The 27,580-nt window shown below is 40.3% G+C and overlaps 1 protein-coding gene across 6 annotated transcripts in view; it reads right to left on the bottom strand.

The window, feature by feature from the left end:
- Positions 1-27,580, bottom strand: part of LIMCH1 (LIM and calponin homology domains 1) — a 206,224-nt gene that overhangs the window by 34,018 nt on the left and 144,626 nt on the right. For 4 of the 6 annotated variants that reach the window (XM_069977568.1, XM_069977569.1, XM_069977572.1 and 1 more), the window contains 11 exons: positions 25,680-25,790; positions 21,811-22,006; positions 17,307-17,559; positions 13,537-13,779; positions 11,093-11,368; positions 10,533-10,787; positions 9,620-9,946; positions 8,836-9,096; positions 8,308-8,601; positions 6,895-7,131; positions 5,403-5,435 (listed from right to left, as the gene is read on the bottom strand). In XM_069977568.1, coding sequence (XP_069833669.1) covers positions 5,403-5,435; positions 6,895-7,131; positions 8,308-8,601; positions 8,836-9,096; positions 9,620-9,946; positions 10,533-10,787; positions 11,093-11,368; positions 13,537-13,779; positions 17,307-17,559; positions 21,811-22,006; positions 25,680-25,790 — 2,486 coding nt within the window. The remainder of the gene's footprint in view (positions 1-5,402; positions 5,436-6,894; positions 7,132-8,307; positions 8,602-8,835; positions 9,097-9,619; positions 9,947-10,532; positions 10,788-11,092; positions 11,369-13,536; positions 13,780-17,306; positions 17,560-21,810; positions 22,007-25,679; positions 25,791-27,580) is intronic. The other 2 variants (XM_069977570.1, XM_069977571.1) reach the window with 2 other exon arrangements.

The raw sequence follows: 27,580 nt of genomic DNA, 5'->3' as shown, positions 1-27,580 counted from the left end.
CAGATCTCTACTGTGGATTTGCGCCTTGAAGTCAATAAGTAAAATCTGCACTATTTCCACATTGTTTCCAGGAGGTAAAAGTGGCCCTGCAGGTCAATTTACAGTATGTCTGAATTTTGCACATTTTTGCAATCTCTAGACAAAATTTCTACAAATCCCATCCACTGTGCTACTTCTTTAGCAGGCTTCAAATTTTTCACAGGCAAATCTACTGCGGAAAGTTTAACACCTTGGGAACATTCTCTTAGGCTGGGTTCATACTACGTTTTTGCAATTTGTTTTTTTTCAGCCCTTTTTGCAAAAAACTGATGCATTTGTTTGCATCTGTTTTGATCTTTTTTTTTTATAATGAAAGTCAATAGAAAAACGGATCAAAACGGAGGCACACAAATGCATCAGTTTTTTGCATTTTGAAAACTTGGATCAGTTAGAGTCTTTGATCGGTTAGGGTCTCAGCATGGTGACCCGCACAATCAGTAGCACGAGTGGGGAGAAACAGCAGTAGCTCGGTTTACTCCTTGGCTCACATTGATCTTCGTCCTGTTTCTCTGGATTTCCCCATAGACCTATACTGGGACTTCAAATTATCTAAATGACAGGTATACTTTAATCTAGGCTCTTTCTAGGCTCCAAGTCCTGCAAGTAGACTGCATGTTGGTTTGATATAGTATGATTTTAAGCACTCAATGCCATTTTTTTTGTTCTTGTTAAAGGGTTAGTGCGGCGCTAAACATTTATTAACAAAATAACACACATTACAAAGTTATACAACTTTGTAATGTGTGTTATGTATGTATGTGAATGGCTAGACCCGGAAGTGTTGGTACATTATGCTTACGACATTCATGTCGACCCCCGTCCGCCATCTTGTGACAATGACATAGTCTTTGGGAGGCCGGCCGAACTGCTCCATCCGTCCCTCATGCCGGCCCCCCTCTGCCGCGTCACCAGCTGCTCAGCCGCGATTGGCTAAGCACAGTTACAAAGTTGTATAACTTTGTAATGTGTGTTATTTTGTGAATAAATGTTTAGCGCCGCACTACCCCTTTAAGCTGGCAATAGCCCAATATAAAAGTATAGTATAATACTGAAACTAAACAAAAAGTAGCATGTATACCGGAAGACATGCATTATACAGAATCTTAGTCCTCTATGCAGCATGATTGCTACATTATATCTGCTCTCTCACTACCCAGTCTGTTAACTATAAAGTCCTCTCATTCACATAGATTTGACATCATGACCAGCCTAACTCTCCTCTGTTAACCACAATGACAGGGTCCAGAACACTTCCTCAGCGACACAGTCTATTTGAAGCCCCGGCTGTATGATTTGAGGTTGAGGCCTGGGATACCACACATCCACCAAACTGGCCACTTTGGTAACGTTCTTTGAAGCTCATCATGCAACAAAAGCAGATTGCCATGTCTAGCAGCACACGTCTTCCTCTGCTTCATAGTAAATTGCCCACAATCTAGTATTTCTTGGACATCAAACAGTTCACATCAATGGCGGGATTTAATAGCAAAGCAAGAGTCCTTCAAGCACTGGTGTTATAGCTTGTGTGACTAAATATATATATCATCAGCATGACAATAAAGATATTGATTACCACTGCTGAGATATATATGTACACAGAAGAAAAGTGCCGCATAGTAAGAGAGGGTAAAAATGGGCACCTGTATGGTATTCAATTTCAATCACTGAGCTCAGACAGATCAGTGAAAAAAATGCATTGAACTACTCACTCAAGAGTCTTCACTGAAGGTTGCACGCTGCTTGTGGCTTAAGTACAGACAAAAACAGAGTGAACAGAGTCATAGATGTGCTGCCAATTTTTCCTTTTTTTCCGTTGAATGTGGGGGGGGGGGTGGCTACCTTATTTTGGCTTGCACTCCACCCATGTCGCAAGGGTGCTATAAAAAGAGAATATTTGGCTCCTATCTGCTCAGTTGTAGGCTAAGGCCTCATGCACACTGAGCAAAAGAGGCGGAATTTCTGCTTGAAGATTTCTGCTTGAAATTCCTCTTTTATTCTGCTCTGGCAGAATAGGAGCGGAATTTGAGTAGAATTCGAGTGGAATTTAAGCAGAATGCAAGCGGAATTCAAGCAGAATTTTAAGCAGAAATCAAGCCTCATTGACTTCTATAGGATTCCTCTAGCAGATTCTGCCAAAGGGCGGGTTCACACTACGGAATTCTCGCGGACAATGTGCCGGCGTATTCCGCGATCCGCTGAAAGAAGTGACATGACACTTCTTTCAGCGTATAGCGGAATACGCTGGCCCATAGAATCGTGTTTATGGGGCCGGCGGAAAGGCGCCCAGATGTGCGGGCGGACAGCTGACAGAATTCCGCGGACATTGTCAGTGAGAATTCTGTAGTGTGAACCCGCCCAAAAGTAGTAACATGCCACTTCTTGGGGCAGAAAGCGGATCAGCGACGGAAAATTACGGGCGGAAATTCCGCTGTGTAAATAGCACAGTGCAAAGCCAATTGAAAACAATTGATAAATGCATTGCTTAATTTAAACGGGCAGAATTTCGCGCGGAATCCGCTCAAAAATCTGCCTCTTTTGCTCAGTGTGCATGAGGCCTTATTCAGCACAGGAGAGGCCATTGCTAGTGTGAAAATGCTAGAGTAGGGACCATGTCTCTAGGACGCCTTAACGTGGCGACATGGTACACTGTGTTTGATCAAATAGTTTGCGAAGATCCTCACTTTTTAATATCTACAGAGCAGGTGTTTACCGTGTGTACGCTGGGAGGAGTATATAGGGTAAGCCCTTGAACCTGTGGGTTGCTGTTGCACCTTTTTTTTTGTGTCTGTACTTAAGCCACAAGCAGCGTGGAATCTGCAGTGTGAACAGAGTCATAGATGTGCTGCCATGTTTTCTTTAATGACAGGAACACTTTAAGATCAAATGTTTTCTGTCTTTGGAGTATAGTAAAAAAAAAAAAATAAAACTTAAAAAAAAAAAAATTCAGGAAACAGACCTAATGTAGTCTACATTCAATCTAAAGTGAATAGGCCCACTACGGTATAAGTTGGCATACCTTTTTGCAGGTATTGCTATACAGTGGTACCTTGGTTTAAGAGTAACTTGGATTAAGAGCATTTTGCAAGAAGAGCTCGCAGTTTTTCAAAATTGCGACTTGGTTTAAGAGCATTGCTTTGGTTTAAAAGCTCCCTAAATTGGGTCGGAGGTGGAGCGGGGGAGGGAATGGACCTTCCAAATCATAAAGGATCCACTTCAGGCTGGGGCTTGCATCAGGGGACAGGACTGTGGAGGTAATCTCTTCATAGATGTAACCCTTCTTACCCCAGACAGAGTGCTGCTATATTGTGCACAGATCTGCCCTGCTCATTCCTTTATGCTCCCCGCAGTCTCTGTGAGCCCTTGTGTTTCCCAACCTCTCCATTCCTGCTATAATGTGCCCGCACTTACCCTCAGCTATACACACTGCTGCTATAATATGCTTGCACTTACACTCAGCTATTCACACTGCTGTATAGAAAAGTCTCTGACACTGTTCTCCTGCACAGCTCTGTGATTCTCATTTCCTGATTGTTCCGTGCTGAATACACACCCCTTCCCCATTACTGTCATGTGACCACACAGACCTCTGACAGCAGCCCTGCTTTTCTATGCTCATCTGTCGTACTACACTACTGCATTATGGAGATCTGCAGTTCCATCCTGTATCTACAAGCTGCTGCTGTTTTTTCAGGTTTATGCGGTTACTATACATTATACTCCACATGCTGATTGCTATACTGCACAATAACTTATAATATAACATATTAAGCTGTTTCTAAATGTTTGTTTTATTTGTTTTAGAGTTTATTCAGAATACAAAATCATTATTTTTGGGGTGTGCAGCCAATTATCTGCATTTTATTGATTTCATATGGGAAAATCTGCTTTAGTTTAAGAGTGATTTGGATTACAATCACGGTGCCAGAACGAATTATGTTTGTAATCCAAGGCACCACTGTATTTACCGATGACATAGCTTGAAAACATACTATGAATGAGGCCTTTACACTTCTCGGTCTGTATGTTAACACATCACTGCAGGATCAGACTACACAGGGGCTGTCAGTAGTCTGTAACCATGAAAACACATGGAACTGTACATACAGAACCATGGGATATATTTTTGATCAAGTACTGTATATTTCCCTAGGCCTTTTATTAAAAACCTGTCTGAAAATGATACTACACGATTAAAATCAAAAACAGTAATGTAAGGGGTTTTACAGGATTAAAAAAAAAACAATATCTGCTTTCTTCCAATAACAGCACCACTCCTGTCCTCAGTTTGTATGTTGTATTGGCCTAGTTACATTTAAGTGAATGGAGTTGATGTTGTAATACCACACACAGCCTGAACACATGTGTGGTGCTATTTCTGGGTGAAAGCAGCTATGTTCTTCTCATCCTGAAAGCCCCTTTAAAAAAAAAACTGCTCTATAGTGACCATAAAACAGGCATCAAGCCATAAGGTTTTGAGCCCCATATCAAAGACTAGCAGTTGAGCTTTGAGAAGAGCAATGCTAGATAGTGGAGGACCCTGATAGAGTTTGCCCTGGTTCTTTCTTCCTTATATGATGGCCCTAACTGCATGTTCAATAGGGAACAGTTTAGAGAACATTTCTTAGAAATACACACACTATATATAGAAAACACACATGCATACTATTTTTGCAGCTTTCTCTTGGAGCAGCAATAAAGTATGGGATCAAAAACAACCAATACATCTGTGCTTTTACCCTTGCTTAGCATTTTACAGCATACAAACAAAATGCTTTAAAGGGGTACTCCAGCAGGGAAAAAAAATTCTTTCAAAACAACTGATTTTTAGAAAGTGACAGAGATTTGTAATTTACCTCTATTCCAGTACTGTAGGAAGTGGTATATTCTTTCAAGTCTGACACAGTGCTCTCTGCTGACATCTCTGTCTGTGATAGGAACTGTCCAGAGCAGTAGCAAATCCACGTAGAAAACCTCTCCAGACCGGAAAGCATATACCACTTCCTGCAGGATATACAGCAGCTGATAAGTATGGAAGACTTGAGATTTTTTTTAACGGACGTAAATTACAAATCTCTGGCACCAGTTCACTTGAAAGAATGTTTTTTTGTGCTGGGTACCCCTTTAATTTCATATATATTGCATATTAAGCCAGAGTCACCAAGAATCATGCACAATCATTATCAGCACCCTTAGATGACAACTGAGTATATTAGTTTCATGCTACATGTTTCTTATTGGTGATGTTACTGGTTATTAATACTGCTTAGTACTGAGGGGGTATAGAAATAAGATGCATAGTGATTATTTAGGGGGGAGGACATGCACTAGGTTGTTAAACTCTCCAAGCAAAGAAATAAACTTACTCTGCATCATCTGCAGACCTTGGGCTGCTGAATCTATGAGACCAAATGTAGAATTAGATACTTGTTGGGAGAAGAGATAATAGAACATCCTCACCATGATGACTACAGGATTATTCATATAAGTTTGTCTCTATATAAAAAGAGTTCTGATATTAGACCTTTCCAATTTCACAGTAAATTTTAGTGGCGTGAGCACTAACATTGTACTGTATATTTACAGACCTCACAGCAGCCCTTATAGTAAATAGGTCACTGTTCTACCACCCTCAACAATCAACTTAGAACATTTGTACAACCTTACAGACAGGATAAGGAAGTATTGCCAGATTGCAGAGGGGGTCCAACAGCTGGGATCTTGAGAACAGGGACTCACGTCGTGCTTCAGAATGGCGTAGTGAGTCGAGCATGCACCTCCTTCTTCTTTCCATTCACTGTCTATGGAACTGCTGAAGATAGACTGCATTGTACGCAGCTATCTCCACTCGCCGCTCAATACCAAAACAAGACCTAGGTGCCCAGTCTTAAGATCACAGAGGGGGCCAAAGGTTTAACCCCCCCCCCTCCCTTTAAGCTCTGACATTATCTCTATCCTGTGAAAGGAGGATACATGTTTTAAATGGAAATATCCCTTTAAACCCCTAAACAGACAGCTTACAACTTTGCATACAAAATACATATTAGCCAAGCGAAAATAATGCAACTCACTAATCCAAATAAAAAGCACAGGACTTTTCTCCACATTTATTATGCATTTTAGACACTAATAGATGGTGTAAACTTTGCACCAAAAAAATCACCATCTTTAAGTGCACCAGATTTATCAAACAGCCTGATAAACCTGGCACATTTAAAGATTGTCCAGTCTAAAGTTTGCACCTAGACAGTTTTAAATATGGGCCAGTATGCCTACATACATAAAATGAAGTATCAGGTTTCTTTGTGCAAAATAATGTTTAGTATTGAACAGGCATCAGTACATATGTGTATAGAGAGAGTGCGTGTGTGTGTATGTCTGTGTGTGCATGTATGTGTGCATGGGCATCATTACCATTTCTTGGATTTGTTTAGGGATTTCTCACTAAATAAATTCAACAAGATATCAAAGTACCAGAATCCTCAACTACAATTCACATTCTAAACACTATAGCATGCTCATGTTCCAATTTCACAATATCATGATTTTTTTTTTTGCTCTAAGATCTCACATCACACATTTCACGTCATCCCATGTCACAAATGTTGGTATATATTGACTTACGGTAAGGAAGGACACATCTGTGTCTGTGTGTATGTAACCATAATAGACTTATATGCATATGTACCGGATGTATTATAAACGTCTGCCCTGCTGACATGCTATAGTTGTCTGTAGAACTTTATGTATTGTGACGACTTTCAGCCCAAAGGCACCTATTAAACTTAGCTCTGCTACAAATAAAATATCAATTTATAAAAAAATTATTTAAAAAAAATGCTAATTTATTTTTCTGACCTCAAAAACTCAAGGTCAGGAGTTTCACTGATCTCTTCTGGCTGGGGCTTAGGCTCTGCACACATAGGAGTGTTCTGAATAGGGCTGCACATTTGTTTGCTTGTCAGATCATCATTGCTTAATTCAAGTGAAGCTTCTGTTTTGCTGGGTTCGATCTGTTGCGATGGACTGTCAGAGCTGGAGGTGGCAGGGGTTTGGGGAGTACAAGGTGGCAAAAGGGTGACTGCTTGGAGGGAGCTATGGAAGTAATTTCAGATGTTATTACACAGTATGGACTGCATTTTACACTTAAAAAACAAAGCTATTGATAAGAAACACAGAAAATGAATTATTTAGTTTTCCATACATGACGGACAGCATTACAAGCATAAGCAACAGGTTTACAAATACAACAGATAACCATGTTAGTACAATACAGAAATAGGTCAATAATTTCAAGCCATTCTATTTGTACGGTACATTAAGGCTTTGACCAATACAGAAAACCCATCCTCATACACCCTGTGAAGAAATTCTGACTTAATACAGCGGGGTCCCCTGTTCAGGATCTCCATCTCTTGATCAGAGCGGAGGTCTTTTAGAAAAAGTTTTTATCTCACGCTTAAGGTTTTGTTTTGTCTTTTATCACATAAGGAATCCATGAATCTAAATTGGCACTGTGTAATCCCCAATTCCACTTGGTGGCACGGCCAAGAAGGTACAGGGAAGGGTTATTTATCAAAGGTGGTTTGCCAGTTTTCTGGCTTAAAAAAGGCAAATTTTGTCTAGTGTAAGCCTGCTTTTGCTAAAAATTGTATGGTTTTAGTTATGTTGCACCTCTTCTGCTAAGGGGACTGATCTGCGGTATAAATATGGGCTCAAGTAGAGCGAGTTTTTAGAAGAATTGTTATTAGTAAAGACACTTATGTATTTTCTTTTTTAAGACTGTTTGAGTTTGTGCAATTCCTTTTGGGTTTTTATAGTGAGTTTTTAGCCCCTTTATATGCAACTTCTTAAACTTCATAATAAAAGTCGGAAAGTTTTTGCGCAACTCCATTCCACTCCAAAACACACAAAATGAAATGCATTGAACATTTATCATACCTCCCAAGACAATTTGATGAATTTTACGCAATTGGAATTGGCATAAAGGGGAAAGTGTAAGCTTTAAAAAAGGTATGATAAAGTTGCAAATTATTTTGCCTTTATTGCCACTCAGTGGGAATCGTGCTGAAACGGTCTATACTAAAAGATACTTGACATTGGTGGCCTCCAAGCTCAGCCAATTTGCTACTGAATTGGTCATATTAAAGTAAAATTGCATTCAAACTCACAATGGGTTGTTCAATCACAGTTAAACAACACTTGGAATACCCAACACGTGCCACAAGTCATATCAGATCAAAAGACTCTAGACAAAGAACTATTCCTGACCTTTGCTGTTTCTTTTCTTTTGGCTGACATATCTGTCTTTTTTCCTCAGTTTTTTGCTGGGCAGAAAATGGCACTGGAAGAAAGTGACTCAATGTTACAGTGGGGGGCTTCTGGGTGACAGAGATTCTTCTGACCATCATATCATCTTTCTCCGGGTCTGGAGTGCTTCTGTCCTTCTGTAAGTTCTTATCTACTTTACCAGTATCTGCTACAGTATCAGGATGTTCTGCAACAGGGTTGTCACAAGAGTCGGCAGAGTTTGTTTCTCCCGCATTGCATGGCGGCACCTTACTCCTGCAGGAACAGGTGACAGGACGTTGGAACTTTGCGAAGTCGAAAGCACACAACATGCTTTTGTCTTTAGGGATGGTTATCCTCAACACATCAAACTTAGAAGTTGCTGTAATATTAGTATTAAATATCAAATCTTAAAAAACTACAGTCACAGCAAATGCATGCCCTGGAAAGTTATTGGTTGGACCACACCACAGATTATTCTGCTCAGTACACGGCACACAAGAAGCTCACACGTGCTGGATGTCCTCTTGCAATGGCTGGCTGTGTCCATTAACTTCCATCATTTGTTCTGTTGTTTTTCCATGATCTGCATGTCCATGTGAGTCATCAGAGGCAGGTGATGGATTATTGAGTCTGGCACACTTCTGAAAAGTTCCCATTCTGCGTGCCAACATGTCATCCCGTTTGGTATCTAAGAGCTGTCCACCAGCTTCATTTTCAGGAGGTGCAGAAACATCTGGTAGTCTACAGACCTCAGGTTTGGTAGGCCTACTTACATAGCAATATTCACAATGGTTAAATATAACAATATCACAGTAACTGGTTTAAACATTTAAACATTAAACATTTAAAAATTCTTGACATTTATAGACACAGTGTATTGGCCACTTTTTTAGGAAAAATTTTTTTTTGAAAGTGTAAAGAAATGACAAAAGTTTTAATCAGGTGTGGTCTGTTTGTTAAGACGAGTGCGGAAAAGAGTGTGTCAGAGTTCTTCTCCTATGGTGCACAGCATCAGATGGGCCCACAGACATATTCGGAACTGAGAAGAAAAATTCTCTGGGCTTGTTCTATCGGTCAGGTTCTGCAAGTTTAGACCTTGACCAATAAATAGTCGAAAAAGTTTAAAAGTAATAGTGGCTATATAATGCTGTTCATAAATACATCCTATTTTGCCATATGAAACATATACACTTTAATTATCACACTCAACAGTCTAACACTGGTCATATACAAATAACACAGAACAGTAAATGGAAACAATAACAATGATTAAAAAGACTCTGCAATATACCTTGGACTGGATTGTAAGGGTGGAGTTGTTTCCACAACTTCAATTTTAGAACCGTCTGATATCACAGCTTTAGTGCATGTTATTTCAGAGGCCTTTTCCTCCTTTGCACTCGTCTCACTAGCACCAGGCTTAGCAATGCACAGTCTATCCCACTTTTGTTGATCAATTTCAGTAACTGGACCAAAGCGGACAAATTTCTGCTTATTCCTGGCCCTCTTCTCTTGCAATGACAACTTGCGTTTGCCAAAGTCATCATTAGCTGCTCTGGCTAAATCAATGTTGGGACTTTGGATGTTCTCTTGGGATTGGGCTGTAGGAGTATTTTCACTTTATTTCCATGAAAAGAAGAAACAAGGAATTAATGGGAAAAACTAAGTGTCTTAGTTTGGTTAAACTGGGTTAGTATGGAAAAAACACACCAGCTATAATAGATGGCATCTATTAAGCACTAATATTTTTATTAAGGGTTAATGCCTCATAGGTGTGCTTCACCAAATGTGTGACGCTCTAGGAATTCCTATAGGTGCTCAAAACACAATTGGAGTTTTTTTAAAAATTGTAATATTAGTGGAGTAGTCTGTTAGTCTAGCAAGCAGAGAATTGTGGGCTGTATTCCCCTGGGAGAGATACAGACACCACTACTTAATCAGGTCTGCCACTTTTTATAAGATGAGTGGTAGAAAACATCTAGTAAGTTATTTGCACTTCTTCAGGGACACAAACAAAAAAGTAATTTGTGTTAGTCAAAGTGTCATTGACCTTTATACATGTGATGTTCATGCTAAACACCATCTTACCCAGTGCAACTAATGCAGATAACTGGGGCAACCGCCTAATTTTGCAATTTTGCAAAAGCAGGTGAAGGTCTTATGTTACATGACAATTATTCACACTCCACCAAGTAACAACAAACCTATCCTCAGAAGAAAGCTTAAGTCTCTGCCAGGTTGCAAGATCGGCTTTGGTTATTGAGGATGTTCCAAAAACCTTAGGCTCCTTCTGATGCAAGGCTGCTCCCTGTGTTTTGCGCTTTGCTAAATCATCTCGCTGTATATCAGGAATTTTTTCTTCTTCTTGGTCTGACTCGACATCTACAGGTCTTTGAACTTGATTGCCCTTGAGACTGACAGCCGGCATCTCTATTGTTTGGTCTTGGCTTTCATGTTTGCTGGACACAGTAAAATTCAGAAGATTATGATTATGTTATAGGTTGCATTTCATTCCTGCTCATGTTATGACCAAACCCGTTACAGAAGACTTTGCCAACTACGACAATGCCAAATAATATTTTGAGCTTTCTTCCATGCCCACTTGGCAAAGTCAAACTCTGCACACATGCATCCTATAACAGTCTTTTGAACTTTTCCAACAACTAAGTGTCCTTGGATGGATCTGGTATGCATCCTTTCTATAGCTCTCTAATAAATTGCAGATTGGTAGACTCGCACACACAATTCTCATTTTGTTGCTCACCTTTTCTCCACAGTATGTTTAGGGGAAGCAGGGCTGGAAGCCAAGGTGCTGTCCTGAGGAGGTTTAGATCTATTAATATAGGAGCCCTGTATATATGGGTTAAAATGTGCGGAAATTTTAGGCTGGTTCATTCTTGCTCTCCTTGTGGCCAAATCATCTCGTTCAATATCTGGAACTCTACACTCTTCTTCCTCCTCAGAGTCCACGTTAGTTGGGTTACTGTTCTCTTTCCGAAGGACTATCTCTGGTTCATGGTCTTCAGGAGACTGCTTTTGACTGAGATAGTTAAAATGACATTATTCACATATGCAAATGAAATAATATCACATAAAACTGCAAAAGGCAGGTCCCCCATGCAGAACATTAGTGGTTAGAGATGACGTACTCCATTCTTGTGACAGACAAGCAGACAATTAGTAACAGAGCAATTTCCTGAAAAATACAATTTCTTCCGGTCTCCATATTTAGGGATGAAAAAACACATTCAATATTACAGTTAAAAGTGAATGTTCATATTATATATGGTATGTTTTTATATTTGACTGATACATAAAAGTTCTATTAAAGTTTTCTTATTTTTTTTTACTCTTCTATGCACTAGGTTAGGAACAACTCAGTAACAGAGGGATGTGAATTTTCAGACCACTACAACATCTATTCACAGCAATTCATCCCATGCCATGCCCACATAAACACAAATGATTAATGTAATACGATTAATAGTAAAGCTATTCCTGTAAAACAAAAGGAGGAAAAAGCATAAACCACAAATGCATGTTAATCTCACGCTTGACTTCAGCAAGTTTATAACTTGTCACCAATTTAATTTAGCAGTGGATTAACCCGAACAGTGGGTTATATGATGCATACACCAGCAGAACAAAAACTAGCAAAAACTTTAGTATTTTAAACCAAAGTGCAACCTGTGGAACAGCCTTAAATAAAAGTATTATAACTATATATATATATATATATATATATATATATATATATATATATATATACACACATATGCAACAAAGTTGGGCTGGGTCCGTGGAAATCACAACACTAGATGCACACTTGGAAGACGATGCTGTCCTCAATCTCCTTTTTCTCTCTCTCTCATATATCTCATCTTCAAAAAATAAAACAAAAAATCTACAACTTTTGATCCCATTCGATCCATCAACAGAACACAAGATGTACTTAGACTTCTCATGGACTGCAGTAAAAAAGGTTAACTTGGATGACAAATCAGATTTTTATATACTGTATTTTTTTTTATTGAAGATCTTACATATTATCATTCAAAACGTCACAATAAACTTTTTAACGCATTAGATGACTCTGGAGCCACAGTACGTGTATGTTAACACAGTTTCCCATAGAAAAAAGGCATATTTATAGAGATTTACACTTTCAATACTATGGATTTAGGCTTGATGGGACTAAGCCATGTCAAGCCTACCAGATGCACAATAAACAGATTCTTTGCCAGATGTGTGGTTTTCCATTGAAAACAATGGGATGCACATTGCTTGTGGTTTTGGAACCCACATAAAAAAACTCAGTGTTAACATAGCATTACAAGATAAGGCTCTGCTCAGATACAGCTACTGTCATTATCAAAACTTTTGACATGTTATAGACCTATCAATACATTTGATTGGTTGGGCTGAGAGCTCAGATCCCCAACAATTACTATAATGAGTTGGGAGAAAAGTGCACTAAGTGTGTTCTCTCCCAGATCTGTCCCACATGACCAAGACAGACCCCCAGAGTAAGTTTAGTGAATCTTTTTGGTTAAACGCAGAGAGCAAGGAGAGAAGTGCTCAGCCACAAGCTTTTGTCCCAGCTCGCTCTATCGATCGATCAGGGTCTAAATGCTCAGACCCTGAACAAATCAAACTTATGACATGTCATTATAGTGGTTGCCTTATAAAGTCAACCACTCTCCATGTGGGCCATTAGGTTATATGGACTTTATAGACTAAGCAAGGGAGGATTTCCCGCTCTGTAGAAAATATAGACAGCCTTGGAGACGACTGACAAACCTAAAAGTTGGCATGTGGTCTCCTACAGAGTACCCTTAATCTCCCTAAGGCAGAACAAGTGTTTTTTAAGCAGACATTATTTCAGAGGACCTTCAAAAAAAGAAATGCCAGTAGACATTAGAATGTGAGCAAGGACCCCCATAATTTAGCATTGTTATGTTTATTTGCACAACCATCAACGGTTACATTTTGGAATAGACAACAGACATATTTCGTACAATACATGCATACGTATTACACTACTGACAAGTTGTTCCAGTGCACATGCATTCAGTGACCTGCATGTGGTCTCCATAGGATAAGTTTCACATTCCCATGCTTTTATACAAGACAGCAAGCTCCACATATGCAGACAATAGTGAGAAAATGCTGCACTCCAGACAGGCATTCCAATACAGCGCAGCTGACCTGCTATATCGCATTGCTGCAGGCATGACTTTAATTCCGACTTTTTGAAGGCTTTTTAATTTCCGACCCTCTACATCATCCAGATCAGGCTGATCCTTTGTATCCTCTTCTTGATGATCAAATTGTTCTTTAAGCTTGGTGGCTTTTCCAAGAAGCCCTTTAAGGGGAACCACCTGAATGGTCCCATCTTCCTCACTGAGTCCCTCACTATGTTCCTCCTCAATAGTCTCTGGACGATTTGGGCTAATAGTTTATTATACATCAAAAATGATAATGTTAGAACAGCAAAATGTAAGGACCAAGCTAAACAAAAAGTGGGATGGAAAGGTTTACTCAATTTCTTGTGCATACTATTGCATATTTTATAGTCCTTGTGAGAGTGTAAATTCAGAAGGGCATAGCGAGAGAAAAATAAACTTCTATAAAAATACAAGATGAAGCCGTACCATATTATGCCAAAACCTTGTTAGTGTTTCACATTTCTTAGTATTTTCAAAAAAGGGCAAATCTTTCTATATTATTTTTTTTTTGGCTAAAAATACTGACCAAAATATTATATGTGAACCAATCCTAATACAATCCCACTTCATGGTTGACCATACATCTGAAGGACAGGGCATTGCTTGCTCCAGAAATACCAATTGATAGACAGTGGTTTCTAATGTCAGACCCATGGTGACCAACAGATTACTGGGTCAGCTACTATTTAATGCTAAGTTCACATAGATGATAACTGACACTGATGGAAAACAAATGGAACACCTGTCTGTTTACATCCATCACCACAGGTTTCAATGGAACATTTTGAACATACATTTATTTTCTGCACTTTGGAATGGAAAAAAGTGCATGCCACATTTTCTCTCCGTTGACAGAACAAATGCAAACAAGTACAATAAAGGGAAAACGACAGCAGGGATATGCACACAAGCATCGCATACATACCTTTAGCAATGCTGAGTATCCGGCTTCTTCATAAGAAACATTGTTTATTTCGTGCTAAAAGTGACACAGACATACCTTTTTGACACAGTCAGCCCAGAATAAACTATGTTTTTATCAAAGATGCCGGTCCACAGAGTATCACTAAGGGTGCGTTCACACCTACAGGATCTGCAGCAGATTTGATGCAGTTATTAAAATGAAATCTGCTGCAGAAAATCAGCTGCAGATCCTGTAGGTGTGAACGCACCATAAAGGTATATTTGCTATGCTTGTGTGATAGGTATATGGAAACTGGCAGCATGGACATACGCATATCCCTGCTGTCAGTTTCCCTTTAAAACCCTATTGATTTCAGTGGGTCTATAATTGTAATTAATTTATGTTTCTCTGAAGACTAGATAAAACAGTGAAGAGGGAATTAGGTGGAGGGGCCAACAGAGGTGTCGGCTTAGAATAACAAGTCTTTTCTTTTTACCACTTTAAATGTCTAGAGCCATAACTTAAAGCTGTCCACAACCATACAGATTATTTATCCAATAAAACCCATGTATACAAGTGTTTATATAAGTTATGTGCGTTCTCTGATATCAAAAGATCATCTATTGCTGATGAAAAAGCTGGTCCAAATGCAGATGTATCAAACAGGTGATCTTTAGATAAAAAATAGTTATCAGTAAAGGCCCTATTACATGGGCTGATTCAGAGGAGCAAGTGAAGTGCTCCTTGTTCCCTGTTCACTGGCGACGCTATTACACGCGCCAACAGCAAGCAGGTAAGTGCAGGGGAGGCCACCCTGGATTTCCCCCATGCCAAACATGGGAGAAGTTTTGCTGACTAGGTCCTCACAGTATGAACACCTTGCCAAAGAAATCTACAAATCTGCTGGCAAAGTTAGCCATGGTGATGAGGGCAGGGGTTGAAATATTGGGGTTAACTGCAATCCCACCTGAATAATTGGGTGGGATTAGTCTTTATAATTGCACAAAATGCAATTCATCCTATGTTATATTTTCTATATTCTGAAGACCACCTAGAGAGGAGACTTGCGGGATTACCACAATCATTGTCCAATCAGCCTAATACATTCATGATGTATAGACTTTACTACAGTCAGACAGAAAAACAGTCTAGGAATTTAAAAAAAGGTTTGCAAACCCTGAATTTCTAAAAAATAACTATATAAATATAAATCTGCAACTAGGCATGTCAAGTATGTATTATCCTAGTGCTTATAGCAATATTACATCTAAGAGAGCTCGATTTTACTCTGGTCATGTCTGTTTGAATATACTTTTTATATAAACCATGTGAACATGGTTTACGTTAAACTGTCTGCATGCCAGAGAGGTCTGCTTTTTGAGAAAAATGTGTTGGATGTTATAGAATACTCCTTCTGGAACTGTACCAAAGCAGTCACCTCCGAGATATGTTCAATGCTTTGCTAGTTACATATGTTACTGTACTGCCTCCAAAAACTCTGTATATCTAATCTGGACTTTAAATTTACAGGAGGGGAAAGTAATCATCCACTTACACGATGGGCCATACATTACCATGAGAAAGAACATACATCAGAGGCATATTTTCTCCAACATAATAGAACCAGGCTACTTCATAAATAATTAACTATAAAACCAGACATATGAATAGGGTTTGGATCATTTTTCTTACACTGAAGCCAGAACGTCAACCAAGTGTGACCTCCTGGAAGTCACCGCCAATGTATGCCGTTCTCAGAGTCTGGTTTCTTTGGTTGTTATATAATGTTCTTACGGCTAATAGAAACCAGAAAGGAAGTAAAACTGGATATTATTGGTATTATGCTAGGTCTGTGTGTCCAATTTGAAAGTCTCTACATCAACAAGAACAAGGTGAACAAGCATTGTGCGGAGCAATATCTGGCTTCTGCGAAAAGTGCACCATGCCCTTTGGAGAAAGTGTACTGCTGTGCCCTTGGGTGAATGTTACTATTGGACACTAATGTTTGGGTGCACCCATATCCTCTATACTTTCAGCAGTACAAAGGCTTAAAGTCAATGTCCACCTTATAAGACCATGTCATTTTGGGGCAAATATCATACGTGGATTCATTTCTTACCCTAGCTTTACTGTAGTCAGAGCATAGTTGTAGTAATAATTGGTAACAGGCTCCCAGCATAGTATTAAATGGTAGGGGCTCCCTGCATAGTAATACATGATAGGGGACTCCCTGAATAGACAAGGTATTAAATGGTGGTGGTCTCCCTGCATAGGCATAGCATTAAATGGTAAGGGCTCCCTGCATTGCCATAGTATTAAATGGTAGGGGCTCCTTGCATAGACATATTATTAAATGGTATATATAGTCTGCCTATAGTTCAATGTGTATGTAGTTTTCTACTGAACCCTACATTTCTACATTTTTTGCCACTCCAGTCTCCATGGTGGTAAATGACATTTGTGTTCATTGTAAATTGTAGCATCACATGTGTATGTACACAAATTGTATGTATACATAATTGCAGTACTTCCAGCAGGGAACAATGGAGTAGGGACAAATTTAAGGGTGAGTTAATTTTTTTTTTTTTTTTTTAAGTAAGAGACTCCTCTAAACTATATGTCCATGTATGAAATTTTGATCTCTTTGTTAAATACTGAACAAACCTATTAATCATCCTATGTCTGTATTAAAAAGTTTCCAGATTAGACCTGTATTTGCTGTTGCATTGAAATCCTAGTCATGAGCGAGTCATGGGGTACTACAAGGTTCACACAAAGCTGTGAAATAAATGGTATGAAGATTTGCAGGAAGTATCTTACTATTGGCTACGGTCAGACATAATTACCTGAAGGGTCTTTCTCCGCCTAGTGGTGAAGTGGCGGTACTCCAGCTTTTCCGGTAATCCTCCCGTTCAGCCTTTTTCTTGCGTAAGGGAGCAGGGATGTATGAAGTCTGGTTACTTTTGTTGGGGAGGTACTGGTTAAAAGGCACTACTACTTTGTTTTCACCAAAAGAGACCCGTCTGGCAGACATATCATCTTTCCTAACATCAGGTAAACGTCTGTGAGGTAAATCGGACTCGGAATCACTTCCTCTTCCTAAAAATGAAAGATCACATTCGAAAATGACATTAGTATGCAGAGTCATTGCGAAAACAAAAGTCTACACATATTGAAGGTATTGGTCATCAGAATGTAAGGTTTATTTTAAAGTTCATATTCTTCCCTAAAATTTGAAGGTGTAAATTGTGTTTAAGAAGTAGACCCCTTTTTAACCCAGAGAAAAAGAATGCAAGAATGCAGGATAGTATATAATATAATATATAATATATAATATAATATAGATCTAGATCTAATATAGATCTATATCTAGATCTAGATAATATAGATCTAGAACTAATATAGATCTTATATAAGATATGTCAATGCAATCTTCTGTCAAAGCCAGATTCATAACAGGCTCCTAAGAATCTGCCAGAACTTATCCGGAGACTTGTTAAAGCCATTAGCCCTTCCAGCTCCTGCTGTGCATATTTAGAGCTCATTTTGGAGGCCATGGACATAAGTGCTTTCTAAATATTTCATTATGTTTTGAGCAAATGTCAACATTGAAACCCAACTCTTGTGTGGGCAGATTTATAGCAAAACCACTTAACCTTGCTTTGTTTCCATGCCGGGTATCCTAGCAAGTCTTCCTGCCAAGCCTCAATCCTCCATGTTCAGATATATATACTAGGTCTTATTTCCTCCACTGCTTGTTTGTTTTCTGTGCAGTTTTTAACTTTATTACATTCCTCAGCTATTTGGCCACTGCTGCTTTAATAAGGGAATTACTACTTTATGTAAGCATTGGGGAGAGTGGCCAAAGTTTAACACAGTTTACAATGCAGCCAATGCAGATGGTGTTTTATGGGGCTGATGAGTGTCAGATACGAGTGATCCTCACACTTTTGACTCTTTAAAGGAACACATGTATATGACCACTATAAAAATACATAAAAATATATATAATATATATATATATATATATATATATATATATATATATATATATATATATATACACACACTATAGATATATTTATTTATACATACACATGTATAATAATGATGGCCTATCAAAAGCATATAAACTCTGGGATCTCCACCACTCAATAGAATAGAGGAGGTGCAATGCTAGTAAAGTGCCGCATAACCTACTAATATTTTTTTGTATACAGCACCAACATACCGTATTCTGCAGCTGAGCATATGTACAGTGGTGTCCTAAGGCACCCAGTTGTGCAGAGAATTGCAGCCAGCCTGCTTCACTTTGCTGGGGCTGCTGTGTAAGGAGAGAAAAAGTCCAGCAGATACAGCACTACATTAGTGCAGAGTCTTTGCATAACCAGGTGGCCAGGAGCATCACTGTGCAGGGATAAACTAAGTAGGGGACACAACACTATTTATTCTCCTTTTTACCATCACAATCTCATAGGTGAGACCTACACATATCACAATGTTATGACATACCCTAGCAATATGCAAGAAATGGGTTCGTGGAGCCTGGTTGTGAGTCTTAAAACATGAGAATAGCCAGATATCCCTCCAGGGAAGGAAACCTGTTGCCAAGGGGTGCCTCCCAGGGGGAGGATCACCAAACCACCCTGATAAGTAGCCCCTTAAATGGGTAGTGCGGAGGTAAAGAATTGTTCACAGAATAACACACATTACAAAGTTATACAACTTTGTAATGTATGTTATGTCTGTGAATGGCCCCCTTCCCCGTGTCCCACCACCCCCACCCGTGTACCCGGAAGTGTGGTGCGCTATATTTACCTGTCATGTGCCGACCTCCGTCTCCGATCTTCAGCCAGTGACGTCTTCTTCGGGCGCCGGCGGACTGTCCCGAATGCCAGCCGCCCTCTGCAGCGTCATCCGATGCTCAGCCGCGATTGGCTGAGCATAACTGTGCGGCTGAGCATCGGATGATGCTGCAGAGGGCGGCTGGCATTCGGGACAGTCGGAGCTGTTCGCCGGCCGCCCGAAGAAGACGTCACTGGCTTAAGATCGGAGACGGAGGTCGGCACGTGACAGGTGAGTATAGCGCACCACACTTCCGCGTACACGGGTGGGGGTGGTGGGACACACGGGGAAGGGGGCCATTCACAGACATAACATACATTACAAAGTTGTATAACCTTGTAATGTGTGTTAGTCTGTGAATAATTCTTTACCGCCGCACTACCCCTTTAAGTCCCACTCACTTGCGAGTGTTGGGACACAAAAAGGGAAATACCAGGGTGGCTCCTTTGGCATCAAAATCTACCTCAGTTGAAAGTATTGTGACCAGTGGCGTAGCTACCATAGAGGCAGGGTAGGCAGTTGCTATAGGGCCTCCCCCAGGAGGGGGGCGTGGGGGAGAAAGTAAGAGCCTGTATTCTTCTGCTTAACCCCTTATGTACTGCAGTGTGTAAGTAACCCAATGTTTACTTACATGCTGCAACACAAAAAAAGGGTTAACAAGCAGAAGACAGAGTCTTCACTGAGCTTTAGAGCTTCACTGCACTGATAATCTCTGACCTCTGTTCTCCAGCTGGCAATCAAGTAGGAAAGGAAAATGTGCAGAGCTCCTGCAGAGGTCAGGGGTTATCAGTGCACCAGCAGTAAAGCAGATATGCTATGGGGCCCTGTGAATCCTAGCTACGCCCCTGATTGTGGCATGACAAGGGATTACCAAAGCCAGGCATCCATCCACAGACACAGGATTTTGGCTAACATGGGCAATGAATAGTGGACCAACAAAACACAACAATGACTGAGCTCCGGGAGATCAGTGAAAAAAAATCCAATAAAGTACTCAATCAAGAGTCTCCATTGATACATTGCCCCCTATAAAATGTGAATATGCAAGAAAGGGATCAATAGGAGGCAATGTATGAATGGAGACTCTTGAATGAATATTCCATTGGATTTTTATTTTTTTTGCTGATCTCCCTAAGCTCGGTCATTGTGTTTTCTTGATACCCTAGCAATATACCATTACTTTATCAGATGGAAATACACCTTTTAAAGACATCTGCTCTTGTTTTTCGTCTCACCACAGAGATTAGAAGTGGTGAATAGGAGACGTATGTTGCCTAAACAATTTAAACATGGTGGAAAACAAAAACTGAACACAAAATAATAGCCTTCATTTATGAACTTCTAGCTCTGTTAATGGCTTTTTGGGACAACATGGACCAAACGTAATTAATAACACACTGACTTGTCATATGCACAGTGGTTTCATCTGCACAAATAATATAAACTCTGGGTAAATAGAAGTCAGCTCTGTAAAGGTGCCCGGAAGCTGTTTATTTCGGCTGACATATTTGAACTATAAAGTACTCTCATGACTAGAGATGAGCGAACCTCGAGCATGCTCGAGTCCATCCGAACCCGATCGTTCTGCATTTGATTAGCGGTGGCTGCTGAAGTTGGTTAAAATGACACTACTAATGGTAAAAATGCATAAGTTGCCAATAGGATTTCTATCCTTTTTTTTTTTATTTTAAAATAACTAACAGTAGCCATCAGTTGCTAAACAGGGCTGGATACATGTAAAGGGGACCTTAAAATCCATATGTCTCTTGTCTTAGTGACAACCATTTTAGTAAAAGCAGAAACATTATTTTTCTATAATAGTACAGGCTTCTCCCAGTCAGGAATCTGGGTACACGGAAGCACTAGACATTCTTCAGCTTCACAATGAATAGCGCAAAATACAATAAGCTATATGCAAACTGTGTACTAAAAGGAAAGCCAAATAAGATGAAATGGATACAAATGTATCCTGTCTAGGATGTGCTCTGTGAGTTAAGTACATCCTCAGCAAGCTAAATAAACAGAAGGGGATCTAGCACAATACTGTAGTTACCTATCAATTGGGTCTGGGGAAACAGGTTTTGTTGTTTCAAATCTGTGCTAAAAATATCACTATTTTGTCACCTATAAAGTGGTGTGGGGGCTCATTTTGTGCAGTTCCAGCCATAGTGCACAGATAAAATTGTTGTGGTTTCTGGAAGAAAGTAATAGTTTTTTTTAAGCTTGGACTATACCATAAAGTTTCCTAATATATCTGCCACTACACTAAAGTCACAGATAAAGCAATAAGGCCCTCTCGCCAGAGCAGAATTAAAATTTAAACAGAACATCAAATACAAATGTATATTCCAAACATTGGTCCCATACTGAAAAAAATAACTTTTTATAGCAGATACATACTGTCCTCCTACCACAAACAGTTCATCCCAACTTGCCTCATTAACCTTGAAGAAAATGTGAGCATTTCTTATGGATATCTAGATCACAGATACACAGATCACTCACCATCACTGCTGCCTCTCAGTATAACATCTGGAGACGGGGTCTGTTGTGATCGAGAACCAAAAGAGTCCAGGCTATCAAAGGAATCATCTCTTCCATGTCTTGGTGGGGACAGGGAGTCACTTCTCTCGGAATCCCAGCAGTCTATATAACCGCTGTCACGGATGCTTCTTTTCGGACTTTCAATCTCTTCATTTTCCTTAAAAAAAAAAGAAGGAAATTTGGGGTACATTAGATTTCAGTGTTTCTATATTACCAGAGGAACAGTGGCAAATGTGTATGACTAGTGTCCTGTAATACAAGGAATTGCTCTAATAGGTGGAAATGTATATAAACAGTATGTATATATATATATATATATATATATATATATATATATATATACATACATACATATATCATATGAAAACAGTGCCCTCTCATTACTGAATGGGTATAGGAGATAGTACAGTACTATGCATATAACTGAATAAAACAGATCAGTCTCTGCCAGCTCATAACTGCAGGGGACCAAGAACTCTCCTCGCTGACCCACACATTCTGAGTACAAGAACAATGGCCGCCTTTGACCGTCTAGTCTTGCGACATTTTTCCCAGGGCAAGCAGTATTCAGCCAAAGAGGGAAATCCTTTGGAAGAAAGGTCAGTAAAAAAACACCCTTAACTCTTGTAAAATAAAGGCCTTGTTAATTCCAGCATCACTTAGGGAACAGCACAGGCAGGAAAAAGCTAAATACAGACACATATAGTGACCCGTCTGCATTGTGGGATCACATCATTATTTAAGGCTTGGTCTGACCAGAGGTAATTTATGACCAGTGATGTCAGAATATTGTTTACATCAATATACACATGTCTGTATTTTATATGCTGTATGCTAATCTACAAACTGCCAATAAAAGTTCATAAGGAAGGCAAGGAAAAAATAAATAAATATATATATCATCACTTATTTCCATAAAGGTATTTGCTTTTGTCTTTGCAGTCGAGCAAGACCAGACCAGATGGGTTACTTCTTTGCAAAGTCAAAGTTGCTCAATACTAATCAAACATCAAGAGCTTTGGTTTAAGAATGTCAACAAATAATTCACTAATACTGCCAAACCTGCAAATATGGATAAAAAAATGACAGGAAAAATAAAAACATTCTCTCCAAAATATTTCATATTTAAATCCACAACCTGACAATTATGAATAGTGTTTCATCTGAACCTCCACATCTCTCTGTCAGCAGTGTACTTGTTATGCATACATTTTTCATCTACTTCCCTTTATGCTCTTTAGGGGTTTTCACATGTTAATTAATATAGTTATACTTGTAGGACTTGACAGGTTATATATTTTTGCATATACATTCATTTAGCAAAATTTCCTCCTTCCCCTGATGCTGCTCTTTCTTTTCCATTATTGACAGCTCATTGTCTAGGTCACTGACCACCACTCTGCACTAAAAGCAATGGTCTGGTTGGTGTATGTATAGCTATAATATAGATAGATAGATAGATAGATAGATAGATAGATAGATAGATAGATAGATAGATAGATCATAGCTATACATAAACCAACCAGACCACTGTTTTTAGAGCAGAGTGCTGGTCGGTAACCTTGACAATGAGCTGTCAACAATGGTAAAGAAAGAGCAGCATCAGGAGACAACATGATCAGACAACATGATCTGTAACTGATTTGATGCTGCAGATATCATTGTAACTAAGTTTTCTTTTACACAGCCTGATATGTCGCCATGTTTGGCTCCAAATAAGAACCGAATGAGAATGAGATTGAAGCTGGCATGCAGCGCCTTTCTGTTTAGACAGAGAAACGTGTGTATCGTAATGGTCATTTTTACTGATTGTGATTTTCGACTGATCTCTGGAACTTTTACATGGGCCACGGGGGGGGGGGGGGGGGGGGGGGGGGGGGGGGAGTAGCGTTGTAAGAGTGGACCTACAGTAGAGGATTTTCGGATGTCCAGTGCGGGGTGCAGAGAAAGGGTGCAAGTTAGGTTATACATGTATATTAGACATAGGGTGGTATTAGGTAGGGGGATAATTTAGAATAATGTTTTTGTTACCCGCATAACCCCTTTCAAAGCCCTGATCTAGCAAAGACAGCAGCATCCTGAAATTATAGATCTTACATCTAGAATGCATTACTGAGAAGAACATGTCCACATGCAAAAACTCAAACTAGGAGCAGAGTGCAAAGTGTTAACCACGAAGTTTGAAAAATGAATATAGGTCTGAATATTGTAGCTTAGCATAAAGAAAAGCAAAAACATATAGAAAATCTTTTTTTTCTTGAGTCCATATTCTTAAAGTTCTCAGTCTTACTATGTCTATTCCTTTAAGGTATTTGACTCTGGACTTGAGTATTTCATATCATGCAGATGCAGAGTCGTAACTAGAAAGGACCACCCTCCTTACCCCCATCACACTGTAGGTAATCACCCTGTTTGTTAGCCCTCTGCCCTGGTATCAACCCCAGCAGATAGTGCCCACCATGGTAGACATCTCCCCTGGTGTCCCCCGTGAAAGGCATCTCACCTCGTATCCCCCCATAGATAGTGTCCCCCAAAATAGACATCTCCTTTACTATCCTGCCTCCCCTCTCCCCCAGTACATAGTGTCCCCCCATGGTAGGCATCTCCCTTGGTAGTATGATGACAGCTCAGGAGGCTCAGCATATTGCAGGGATGGGCCCCCGTATGTGGTGGACCCCATAGCGGCCGCTGTGGCTGTTACAGTGGTAGTTACGCCACTGTGCAGATGAGGGAAGAAGTACTAAGACAGATAACTTAAAGGACAAGTGCCATGAAAAACTTGTTCCCAGTAATTGAAGCACATTACAAAGTTATATAACTCTGTAATATGCTTCAATCACCTATCTGCCTCCCTTCCCTGTCTTTTCCCCCCTCCGCCCCCCCACCAGGAAGTGTCCTAACTCACACAGACCTAATTACTGTCGTCACCGTCACCAAGCTCTTCTCTCAGCTCCTTCTCCTGTTACACTAGCCTCCCCCCTCCCCTGTCTTGCCAGGTGACTCAGCTTGCTCAGCTCCCATTGGCTGAACAACTTCAAGCCATCACTTGGTCTGGGGAGGGGGGGGCTGCTGTAACAGGACCTAGAGCAGCCCTCCTGCTGATGACTCATCCTCACAAGGAGGAGCTGCCTGGTGACGGTGACGACAGTAATCAGGTCTGTGTGAGTTAGGACACTTCCTGGTGGGGGGTGGAGGGGGGAAAAGACAGGGAAGGGAGGCAGATAGGTGATTGAAGCATATTACAGAGTTATGTAATGTGCTTTAATTACTGAGAAAAAGTTTTTCATGGCACTTGTCCTCTAAAGAGGATGCACCACCAGGTACATCCTCTTTAACCTGACACAGGGATAGAACGGCGCCATCATGGGGAAGCCGGTGCCGCGGTCTGTTTTCCGAACCGCGGCCCGGTTCCCGTGTATGGCGCCGTTTTTTCCACGGTTCTTGGCCGGTTCTTAAGCACTGGAGGTAGGCCGGCCCGCCCCCAGTGGGTAGGAATTCCCTCCCCTCTATGAAGCGGGTCCGTTAGAATCAAAGGAGCCGCGTCATAGAGGGGAGGGAATTTCCTCCCACTGGGGGCGGGCCGGCTGGCCGACCTCCAGTACTTGAGCACCGGCCGGTAACCAAGGGTTCAAACAGACTGCGGCACCAGCTTCCTCGTGACAGGACCTCGTGACCTGGTGGTACATCGTCTTTAAGTTATACTTGCACTTGGAAAAATCATACAAACTTCAGAGTAAAAAATAAATAAGTTAATAACAACAACAGAAGAATAGAGGTCAATTGAGTCTAATTTGAGTCATAGGATTGGCTCTCACTTAGATTTACCATACCTTTCTCATCTGTGCCAGCAGACCCTCAAACTCCTTTAAATCTAAGTGGTTTCCACTGTAGGAAGCACAGCTGTTTGCCGCTTTTCCAAGCCAATAGACAGTGACTAGTACCTGAAATAAAAAACAAAGATTTTCAATGCAAAAAAATAATTCAAATTTATAATAAATATTTGGATCTACAAAATTCTGATTTATGAAGCTTCCACACTGATATAGTCAGTGGACAGAATGTGTTCATATGTGATTCTAGAAACATCAGGAGTGTATTAAGAAGAATAAAACCTAATATGACTTCACACCATTGCCTGCCATTTTCAGAAACATCCAGATGAATGATATGCTGCCAGTAGTAGAGCATAAAGCGTCATTTTTCAGAGCTGATGCATGGGAATTGCTGGCAAAACACACTACTCTGCTTATTATTCCATTACACGCAGCAGATGGCTTTTCACAAGGTTAACACAGATCACATTGGTGTACATGATACTAAACAGGAAGGGTGGAGAATACATGTCTAGGTCAAACTCATCCTTCAAACAAAGTTGATAAGCATGACTCTCAGTGGAAGTCAGCGTGTCAACACCACTCATACCACTTTATCAAGCCATGATTGCCACCGCCCAGACAGACTGGCCCAGAGGACGGCACAGACAGCTCAGGTCCCAAGGGGGCACCAACACTTACACAGCATACAGTATACTAGTACTAGAAAGTTGCATTACTAAAGGCTAAAATTGGGAGAGGTCAAAGTTTCATGGTTGACACAAAAAGTTGCAGAATTCTTCCTAGTAAAAAAGCATTTTAAGAAACAACTCTCCAAAAGGCATTTACTTATTGTTGCATCATATATATTTAAAGGGGAAAATCAAATTCACTTATCACTGGATAGGTGGCAGCTAGATCACTGGTACTCTGCCTTTCTTCAGAATGGGGGACCCAATTTTCCAGTAATCTCAAGTCACAAGAACAAGGCTTGGAGAAATGTGAATGGAGCAGTAGTCTAGCACATGCCCTGTCACTCCATTCAGTGTTCATGGCACTGGTGAAAACAGCTGAGCACAAGAGACTCCCACCTGTCTAGCATTTATCGCCTATTCAGTACCACTTTAAGAAATGAGAAGCTGACACCAAACATTACACAATCGCCTATATGTGTAAGGCCAGCTGAAAAGTATGTGAATACATCACGTGTGACATTTAATGGCATATTTTAACAGTCTTTAAGGGAATGCATGACTTTAAATTTATTTCACAAATAAAGCATTATTCCAATGTAAGAACCACTGGCATTATATTGATCCCTGGTACATTTGGGTAAACCAGAAACAACACATTGACGGGGTTTTTTTTCCAGAAAAAAAAAATAGTTTTTAGATTATAGTCATTAAGGCTAATGGCCCTATTCCACGGGTCGTTTTAGAGGAGCAAACGAGCGCTATTAGTGCTCGTTTGCTCCTCGTTCGCCGCTCGCTGCCGCCGCTATTCAACGCGGCTGCAGCGAGCGGGTGAGTGCGGGAGGGGCGGCGGGGAGCTGCGGGGGGGCTGCTCGGAGGATCGCTGATCGTCCGGGCAGCCCATAGGATATAGCAGCATCTGCTGCCGACGCTCCTATTCAACGGAGCGACGGCAGCAGATCGCTGCTATATCAGTCGCTTGTTTTTCAACATGAACGACGTCGGCTGATCGTTGCACTCTATTCCACGGAACGATTATCGTCCGTAGCGGTCGATATCGTCCGCAAACGAACGATAATCGTTCCGTGGAATAGGGCCATAAGGCTAGATTTACAATACACTGCGCAGACTTGGATAATAATCTGATACACGTACAATAAAATGCTATAAAAATTTATAAAAAATAAATAAAGCTGAAGCAAAACTATTAACTAGTTTGGGCTGATT

The sequence above is a fragment of the Dendropsophus ebraccatus genome, chromosome 7 (genome assembly GCF_027789765.1).
Source record: "Dendropsophus ebraccatus isolate aDenEbr1 chromosome 7, aDenEbr1.pat, whole genome shotgun sequence".
Taxonomy (NCBI): Eukaryota; Metazoa; Chordata; class Amphibia; order Anura; family Hylidae; genus Dendropsophus; species Dendropsophus ebraccatus.
This window is presented reverse-complemented; position numbering and strand designations above follow the sequence as displayed.